Source organism: Tupaia chinensis, unplaced genomic scaffold (genome assembly GCF_000334495.1).
Source record: "Tupaia chinensis unplaced genomic scaffold, TupChi_1.0 Scaffold145907_1, whole genome shotgun sequence".
Classification (NCBI taxonomy): Eukaryota; Metazoa; Chordata; class Mammalia; order Scandentia; family Tupaiidae; genus Tupaia; species Tupaia belangeri.
In genome coordinates, this window is record NW_006205765.1 from 1,075,838 (window position 1) to 1,085,593 (window position 9,756).

Below are 9,756 nucleotides of genomic sequence, written 5' to 3' on the forward strand. Positions count from 1 at the left end.
AAGCCAGTTTGAAACGTCAGACTAGGGACCCCAGACTGAAACCCCACTAGGTTGATTGCACCTACAGACTGTCTCGAGTTTATTGTCTCTGTGCTCTTTACCTTCTTCAACTCCTTTAAAGGGTAAGCTCTTAAATCTGAGATGGACAACTTGAAGGCTGAAGCCTGCATGGATTCATCAGGTTTCCTACATCTTTGATCTATGTGGAAAAGATCTTTTGCAAAGAGTGAAAAGAGCCTTCACCCCAGCTCCTCCTCCCTCCTGTCCCTTGGCCACACAACTATCCCCAAGCCCCATGAATGATGAGGCTTCCCCTACAGATCTGAAATGCCCTCTTTAACATGTCCTGGATTCCCATATGTAGGTGGGTCTCATTCTACACGCTCTGTTTTTTCCATTAATAATCGTATTAGGTCGTCAAGGAAAGTCATGATGTATTTTTCAATGCAAAAAAAATAGGCATGACTTTCGGGACAACCCAATATATTTCCTCTTCATTTAACTAATCCGTTTTCATTAGCATAGTCTCATAATATATTTTAGTATTTTAATCCATGATTCCCTAATTTTTTAAATATGTCTTACACTTTCTCATATTTTCCTCAATCCTCCCAAACTTTCCCTTCGATATTTTAGTTGAGATTGCACCACACTAACATAATAGATGAATGTAGGATAAATGGGCATTTTTAGAGTATTGTCCAAGCACAAAACAGACCTTTCTGTTTTTCCCGAACATTGTTCTTTTTCCTGTATGGGCCCCTGTGCACCAAAGGGGCTCAGGAAGGATAAATGGAAAGGGGCCAGAAGCTCCTTTGGGGACAGGACTGAGGGAGCTCTGCTTCAGAGCAGGTGGTGTTGTCCCCCATCTGAAGGTGAGGTGGGGCGCCCAAGAGGCAGTCCAGGAACTGAAGCCTAACAGGAGTGTTTATGGTTCGCCTGCCCTGGCCCTCCCTGCCCCAGGAGCCGCACACACACAGCAAGGCAGGAAAACCAGGGCACAGAAGTAAGGTGAGGCCCTAGGATAGTCTGGCTGGGCAGGGGAGCAACACATTCTATCTCAGGTGACAGGGCCCCCAGAGGAGACCCCCAGTCAAGACAGCAGGGGGCGTGCGAGGCTTGTGCTCATTGCTTTATTGTTTCTGTCCAGCGCCCCAGCAGCGGGGAGGGCAGGCGTGGGGAGGTGGGCGCCCCTCCCGCCAGCCTGAGACCACTCTCTGCCTCTCTCCTCTCCTCTTCTCTCCAGCACCTCTCCCACTCTCTCCTTCTGAATCTCCTGCTCCCACATCCAGCACCTTCGGGGATTCATTCTTGCAGCCCCTGCTTTCTAAGCCTGCCCTGGGCTCGCAGAAGGAAAGTAAAAGACCACGGGGACAGTTTCAAGCCCCCTCCAGTCTCCCTGGAGGCTAGCCCCGCTAGTTTACTGAGGAGGCTGTCCTTTCTCTCTCTGACTGGGGCTGGGGAATGGGGAAGTCTACAGGGCTTGGTCCTGACCCTGTGGTATTCCGATGCCCTGCTCTGGGGCCCTCCAAAGCCCGAGGCTAGAGCTTGAGGTCACAGAGGGGAGGTGGAGGGACAGGGCAGGCTCTGGCCTGGGCTCCATCCAGCATAAGAGCTGGGTTAGCTCACTTCCAGCAGCCAGACTGGACTAGCAGTGGGGGGCCGCAGAGGTGACTGGGGTACTCCTCGTGGCTGGGCAGGTCTGGGCCATGTCCCTGTGGGGACTACCAGGGATGGTCAGCGAGGGGGGCAGAGGCTGTGAGGGAGGACTGAGGCTGGGTGTGTGTCCTCAGATGGGAGGAAACTGGCTTCGGGAGGCAGTGAGGACAGGGGCGAGGACGGTCTCCGGCCACCGAGGGCCTCTGACTTTAGAGCACCTCGTGTTGCTGCTGTGTGGCTTCGCTGACGACCTGGGGAGGAAGAGAAGCCCAGTTAAGCAGGGTGCACGCAGAGACTGGGGCCTCAGACCTGAGGCCCCCTCTCACCTCCCAGCCAGGAAGTGAACCAGTACAGCTGACCGAAGAACATGAATGACAGCCTCCCCCCACCCCATACACCTACAGCCCCCACCAAGGTTAGGGGCCAGACAGACCACTCACCTCCCCATCCCGGGTCTCGATGGTCTTGATCATCACTGTCTTCTTGGTGTGCACCTCAGAACCCCTTTGTTCAGGGCTAGTTTCTGTAACAGATCCGTCACGTGGTCAGCCTGACCAAGTTCAGGCCTAGGCCTACCAGGGACTGGGAGTCTATCCCTGGCCACATTAGGCAGTGCCCTGGCAGACTCCCACCCCATCAAGATGGGCTTATTTTTCCTTCTACTTTAGAGCCTGTCCTTGAGCCCAGCACCCAGTGGCATAGGTACCATACGGTTGGTCCAGGAAGGCAGGGAACCCACCCGGCCCAGGCTGACCAGAATTCCCTTTCCCTGCCCCTCTTAGCTTCCTCTCCACCCCAGGCTCCAGGAAAGCCCTGCACATGCTTGTCCCCCCCCTCCAAGACAGCTAGAGCTCCAAAACCAGTCCCAAGATACTTGTGGAGAACCTCATCATACACAGCCCTCTTTAAGACTCAGGATGTACCTTGATGTCTTTTTTAACTATTTTTTTTTTCTATAGGATGTGTGTGCTCAAGAGAGAGAGAGAGAGGGAACCAGCAGTTAGCATAATGGCTATGTCGCTGGACTCCCACGTAGTTGACCGTGGTTTGCGTCCCAGACCCGGCGGTTTAAAACTCACGCCGGGCGCATGTGCGTGCGTGCCCAAGATCCCAAGAGGAGAATGGAGAAGGGATTGCGGCGTGACCAACCCCCCTGGGGGGTGACTTCTTGCTTTCTGTCTCTATGTCTCTGTCTGTCTGTCTGGCGAGCGCATGTGCCCTATAGCGAAAACCTCTCCAAAAAAAAAGAGAGAAAGAGAGTGAACATGAAAAATCACCCCCCAATGGGGATGGCCACATTGCAATCCCTTCTCCATTGTCCTCTCGGGATTTGGGGCACACGGGCACATGCTCCCAGAATGACTTTTAAGCCACCAGGTGCAGGACTTGAACTGTGCATTTGGTCATGTGGGACCCAGATGACCACCAGGCCAATCCCGGCTGGCCTGCAACTTGATGTCTTCGTGAAAGTGAGACAGAGCAGCTGTCAGTGACTGCACTGACGGCCAGTCACGCGCCCTCCTGTGCCTCAGTTTCCTCACTGTGAAATGGTAACAATGACCCTTGCCCTATCACAGCACAGAGTTATCGATCTGTGAAAGTATTAAGCAGTTTTAAATGCCAGATTCATGCTGGACACCTGTATAAACTAACTGAAAAGAGAGGTTCTGAGTTTCACAGGGAAGGCCAAATTGAAGTCCCTGTATAGTGTGAGCTTGGTGTAACCTGGATCTCCTGAGCAAACGCTTTGCCCGTGGAGAAGGCTGTCACTCGGTGGAGCGCAGCATGCATGTTTTCCTGATGGAAATGAACATCGAAGATCTGAAAGGTTTGATCTAGGAAAGTAGACGCTGCCAAGGATGCCGGCTTGCTTTCCTAATGTATCATTATAGTGTATTTTTCTGCGCTCTGGGGTTGGAAAGCCACTCCATCTGCATATAACTAATGTCAGAATGGCAGAATGCCCTGAGAGCTCGTTCTTTTCATTGTCTGGCTTTGCTAAGATTTGGCTTCATTTTTTTCAAACGCGCATTCAACATCTTGCTTGAGCAAAGTGGAGGTGTTCAACAAACAGCCAGGGGACATTTGGCCACGTGCCAAACAGATAGTGGGTGGCAGGGGCCTCCTAGCCCAGAGAGCTTGAGATGCTTCTACTGCCAGGCCCCACGGACACCCCTGGTGTTTGCAGAGTCAGGGATTCAGAACAGAGGCTGTTTCCTGAGTCTCAGTACCCCCAGGAGCTACAAGGACATGGTAAATACAAAACAGTACAATGCAACAAGAAGCTCTCTCTGTCAGAAGGTGCCTTGCTTGTCCCTACCTGAACTCCCTCTCTTACCATCAGCAGCCCTTACTTCCTTCCCCAGCCCCTAAGCCTGTGCCAGCCCCATCGTGCTGTCCTCCCTTCCTAGCTGGCTTTGGGCAGTGCCCATGTTGAACTCCTGGCCCCTGCAATCCCAGCCCCCACCTCCCAGCACACACTCACCTCGGAAATTGAGGGCAGAGAAGGTCTGGATAGGAAGGTTGATCCTGAAAGGGGAGAGACCAATTTCCCAAAGGGTTAAGGACCCCACCATCTCTCCCTGCAACCACCCATCATCTTCCGATGTCCCAGTTTCACTGACCCTAACACTCCCAGTGCTCAGAGCACAGGGTCACAGGCCAACTCTAGCTGTCCCAGGAACTGTCCCTTCTGGAAGGATCATCCATTCCAACTCTAACTTGCTGGTATATGACACCAGGATCCTCAACCCCACAGCACCCTCCAGTTCACCAGGTTGTCCTTCTTGCTCCTGGCACTAACAGCTGTGGGGATGTCCATTGTCTGTGCCCAGCCAGGTCAGGACCAGGAGCTGAGCGTTTGTGCCTAGTGCTGGGGAAATGCGACATGACACTAGCGACCTTATAAGGGCACCATCCAGAGTAGACGCTGCTCTATGAAATCTGAATGCTCTCTGTTCTGTGTGTAAGACAGTCTAAACATGTCTGCTGCTTTTTTTCAACTTCAGATTTTAAAAAATTGCCTGAGGGTGCATGTACTCATCAGAGAAAGACAGAGGCACAGAGAGAGGGAAAGGAAGAAAGCAACACCTTCTACCCCTGATGGGGCACGGCCACACTGAAATCCCTTCTCCTCCATTTCTCTGTTCTGTAGGGACTTTGGGCACACACATACAACATGTTTTAAGCCCACAGGTCCAGGACTCAAACTGCAGTCAGTCAAGTGGGATCCAGTTCCCTTAACTGCTAGGCCATGGGCCGGCCTTGAATATTATGAGTATCAATGGGTATTATTTTCTGAAGTAATCCACCTGTTTTAAACTGAGGTTACATTGGGCCAGCAGATGGAGTAGCAGTTATGTCACTGAATTCCCACACGATCAACCACAGTTCGAGTCCTGGACCTAGTGGCTTGAAACTCACACTGGGCACGGGTGCACGTGTTCCCAGATCCTGGGAGAAGAAAGGAGATGGGATTGCAGTGTGGCCCTCCCCCATGGGGGGTGATTTCTCACTTTCCCTCTCACTCTCTCTGCTTCTCTCTCCAGTGAGCACACGCACCCTGAGGTAAAAAAACAAAAACAAAAACAAAAAACCTCTTAAAATAAATAAATAAATAAATTGAGGTTAAATTTATGTACAGTAAAATGCACAGATTTTTAGTGTAAACTCGACTTTTCTTTTTGAGTTTTTTGCCAAAGAGTACATGCACTTGCTAGGGAGAGACAGTGAGAGGAAAAGTAAAATCTCCCACCAGGGATAATGTCCATGCCACGGGCCCTTCTCCTCCATTCTCCTCGGGATTTTGGGCATGCACACACACTCGCCCAGCATGAGTTTCAAGCTGCTGGATCTGGAACTCGAACCATAGTTGGCCACATGGGAGTCCAGCACCTTAACCACCATGCCAGCTGCTGGCTCCTAACTCGATGACTTTAGATCCATGTAACAACCAGTCCAAATCAAAATTAGAACATTTCTTTTCTTTTCTTTTTTTTTTTTTAAGATTTTTGCCATAGGGCACATGTGCCCGCCAGGGAGAAAGAGAGACTGTGAGAGGGAAAGTGAAAAATCACCCCCCGGGGGGAATAGCCACGCCATAATCCCTTCTCTGCCATTCTCCTCTCAGTATTTTGAGCATGCACACACATGCGCCAGGTGTGATTTTCAAGCCATCAGGTCTGGGACTCCAACCAAAGTTGGCCATGTGAGATCCAGCAGCCTTAACCACCATGCCACCTGCTGGTCCTGAGATTAAAACATTTTTGTAACCCTGGAAGATTCCCTTGTGTCCCCTCCTGGCTGCTTGTTGTTTTCTGTGTCTAGAGGTATGTTTCTCTAAGCATGTCTCCTTTTCTCTAGGCGTGTGTGTGTGTGGGTGTGTGTGTGTGTACATGTGTGCACGTCTCTTCACCCCTCTCTTAGCTTATCTATATGCGAAGCTTTCTCTCTCTCCCTCTGTCAGTCTCTCACTGCCCCTCCCTTTCCTTCCCCATCGTCCCCTAATCTGCCTTCATCTCTCCCTTGACTGGCTGTAATGTTTTATTATTGGTTGTCGATTATGGCTTTATGCTGCTGGTTTTTAATTCTGAAGGTGGATAAGGGAATACTTTTTATAAAGGCTGTTAATTAAATCACTTTTTACCCAGGTGGCCTTGGTTAAGTCTCTGCAATTAGCAGAGTGGTGGCCTCTTACCTAAAATTGTTTCCAGTTCTTGTTGGAGTGAATCTCCACCCTCTGGGAGCAGGACTGGGCCCCTAGCACCCACCCGCAGCCCCTGCCCTGCCCCTCACCTGCTCTCCTCGCCCTCCAGCAGCTTCCGGTAGGTGGCAATCTCCACATCCAGGGCCATCTTCACATTGAGCAGGTCCTGGTACTCTCGCAGGTGGCGGGCCATTTCATCCTTGAGGTGCCGAATCTCCTCCTCCAGGCGTGCGATGTTGTCCTGGTAGCCGCTGGCCTCACTGGCAAAGCGGTCCTCCAGCTCCCGCATCTGCCTCATGAGGGAATCATTCTGCAGGTGGGAGAATGGGGAAGGGGGAAGAAGCTCAGGTCAAGGACAGCCTAGGTCCAGGGAGGAAGACACTAGGGACCCGGCATGGAGCGAGAAACAGTTTCTGCAGAGACAAACAGCAACTCCAGATGTCAGATCCAGGAGCGGGCACAGGCTTCTTAGCCAGGCAACCCTGAACCCTGAATTCTCACATGGACATTCAGAGAATAAAATAGGTAGAAGGGTGTGTCTGTGTTCCTGGCCCCCACACAGGGAAATGATCCCAGGAACTCTCTAATTCCTTGGTACCCAGTTGGAAATCTACCTGTCCGGTTCTACCCCTGGTGTAGATTAGAGATGGTGGCCCAGGGAGGGTCTGTGATGGGCCCAGGGTCACAGTGAGGATGAGAGCTACAAGCAGGAAGGGGCTAGGCTGCAGGGGTGGACGGGGACTCACGGTGCCCTTGAGGGCGTCAATCTCGCAGGTGTAGGACTGGATCTGGTGTCGGTACTCCATCATCTCCTGCTTGGCCTGGCGCAGTGCGTCGTTGTTCTTGTTGGCGGCCTGGGTCAGGTCGGACACCTAAGGGCAGAGAGGTAGAGGAGGGGCCCTGAGCACAGAGACCTCAGGCTCAACCTCCTCCCCATGCATGGAGCCACAGGCAGCATCTCCAAACTGGGACTGAGGCGGACAGAGGGGCCAGAGTCCCTGGGCCAGGCTGCCCACCTTTGATTTGTACCACTCTTCAGCTTCAGAGATGTTCTTGGCCGCAATGGTCTCGTACTGAGCCCGGATGTCCCTGAGGGCGGCGGTGAGGTCTGGCTTGGACATGTCCATCTCCACCTGGACCTGCTGTTCCTGAAGCTGGGCCTGTAGCTCACGGATCTCCTGCAGGATGCAGCTGGGCTTCAGTCCCCTCCCGGGCCCCACATAGGACCCTCGCACCCCCTTTTCCAGAGCCTGCACTGACCCCACTTTCCAGCTGCTTTCATGGGCCCAAAGACCCCATGGCAAGGGCCTAGGCATACCTCTTCGTGCACTTTCTTAAGGAATGCGATCTCCTCGTTGAGAGATTCGATTCTGCGCTCCAGGTCAATGCGAGCTAGAGTGGCTGCATCCACGTCCTAGGAGAGGTCAAGGGGGAGGGACAACGTCACTTATCACTCACCCAGATGTCCCTGAGAGTGGTGGTGAGGTCTGGCTTGGACACGTCCATCTCAACCTGGCCTGCTGCCCCTGAAGCTGGGTCTGCAGCACCCAGAGAGGCCAAGGGAGACTAGGGGCCACAGGGGGCAATCAAAGAGGACTCACTGCTCGGAAGGCAGCCAAGTTGTTCTCTGCTTCCTCTTTCAGCTGGATCTCCTCCTGCAGCCTGGCAGAAAACAGACCGAAAGACAGTTCAAGGCAGGTAAAGCTGGCAGAATAGATGATATATAACTGCCTGGGGGCTGACCAAGCAGTGGGCTGGGGCTAGAGAGAGAAGGCCTGGCTGCCAGGGAGAGACAAGAAACCCAGAGAGGAAGTGACAGAGGCCCCTCCCACCCAGGGAGGGCACAGGAAGTGGCCCAATCTCTGCCCTGGAGCCACACCCTCGAAGTCTATGTCCCCAACATGCTGTGATGTACTGGGGTTAGGAACTGTATCTATTTTTTCTCTCCCTGTATTCCTGGTTCCCACCCCCAGTCTGGCCCATGTAGTTGCTCAATTAATGTTTGTGACTTTGGTGGCAGGAGGGTCTCTGCTCACTTGGGCTGTCAGATGCAAGTACAGAAGTACAGAATACGCTTTTATACTTTCTGTACTGGGAGCCCGTGCAGCCTATCTGCCGGTCCTCCCAAGCTTTCTGAGGGCTACAGCTCCCCACTGGCTCTGCCCTTTCCTCCAGCTTATCCATCCACACAGCCACAGCCAGGATCAGGGGCCAAGCTCCCCTCTCTGCCCTCTCCCAGGGCCTCACTGCAACTGAACTGGGAGCTGTCACTTGGATTCCTGCCCCCTGCCCTTCCTGGCCTGCCCAGCACTTCCTGTGGCCTGCCACCTCGCCTCTCCCTCCTACTACCCTCCCAACCTCCTCCCACCCTTCCTCCATCCAAACGGCTGCTTCACCTGCATCTTAAATTATTATTTTAATTTATATATGTCTATATATAGATAGATGATAGATTGAGAGAGAGGGAGGAATGAAAGCAAGCTGCCAGGTCTGGGATGCCCATGTGGGAGTCCAGCACCGTAACCACCATGCTATCTGCTGGCCCCTCACCTCTGCACCTCAAGGTGTTTTTAAAGGGGATCTGTCGCCCATGTCCACCCCATGATCTATCCCCCCAAGACAATTCCTGTACATGGAGGGAGAAGGAAGAGACCTGGGGTATCTCTCCCTTTGAGGACACAAGTGGATGATCCTCTCCCTGTATCGGGCAGGAAAACGTCCCCTGTCTCAGGTGCTGACAGCTCCCCCCGCTCTGCCTACAGGCCTACCCACACGCCCTGCCTGCAGAAAGGGGGTCTCGGGCGCCTGTCCCTCACTTGGCCTTGAGGCGCTGCAGGTCGTCGATCAGATTGTCGCGCTCGACGTCGACGCGGGCGCGCTGGTTGGTGAGCACGTCCACCTGGCGCCGCAGCTCACGCAGCTCCTCCTCGTAGAGCTCGGCGACGCGCGTCGGCTCGCGGCCCTTGAGCCGGTTCACCTCGGCGGCGAGCGCGGCGTTCTGCTGCTCCAGGAAGCGCACTTTCTCGATGTAGTTGGCGAAGCGGTCGTTGAGCTCCTGCAGCTCCACCTTCTCGTTGGTGCGCGTGGTCAGGAACTCCTGGTTCACGGCGTCGGCCAGCGAGAAGTCCAGCAGCTCGCCCGCGCCGTAGGAGGGCGCGCGGGTCGCCCCCAGCCGGCTGGCCCGCAGCGACCCCAGGCTCCCAGCCCCGCCCGACGTGCGCGACACCTGGTACACACGGGACGTCACCGAGCTGGAGCTGCCCTTGCTGCCAAAGCCCGCGCGCGGGAACACCGGCGAGCTCAGTGGAGACCCGAGAGAGAAGGACGGGCCCCCGCCGAAGGTGCGGCGGTAGGAGGACACGCGCTGGCTGGACGAGTAGGCCTGGCTCATG

At 53.9% G+C, this 9,756-nt stretch overlaps 1 protein-coding gene across 1 annotated transcript; it reads right to left on the reverse strand.

Moving 5' to 3' along the window:
* Positions 1-1,117: 1,117 nt before the first annotated feature.
* On the reverse strand, positions 1,118-9,755 carry DES (desmin). The gene is made up of 9 exons (XM_006168617.2): positions 9,181-9,755; positions 7,966-8,026; positions 7,683-7,778; positions 7,381-7,542; positions 7,111-7,236; positions 6,454-6,674; positions 4,145-4,188; positions 2,100-2,182; positions 1,118-1,910 (listed from the first exon to the last, which is right to left on the reverse strand). The coding sequence occupies exons 1-9, from the start codon at positions 9,753-9,755 to the stop codon at positions 1,869-1,871; spliced, it is 1,410 nt and encodes a 469-aa protein (XP_006168679.1). The 3' UTR covers positions 1,118-1,868.
* Position 9,756: the final 1 nt, after the last annotated feature.

Coding starts and splice junctions, on each gene's coding strand:
- DES (XM_006168617.2), bottom strand. CDS start 9,755: ATGAGCCAGGCCTACTCGTCCAGCCAGCGCGTGTCCTCCTACCGCCGC. Junction 4,189..6,453: donor CTGGAGGGCGAGGAGAGCAG/GTGAGGGGCAGG, acceptor CTCCCCTTTCAG/GATCAACCTTCCTATCCAGA. Junction 1,911..2,099: donor TCGAGACCCGGGATGGGGAG/GTGAGTGGTCTG, acceptor CTTCCTCCCCAG/GTCGTCAGCGAAGCCACACA.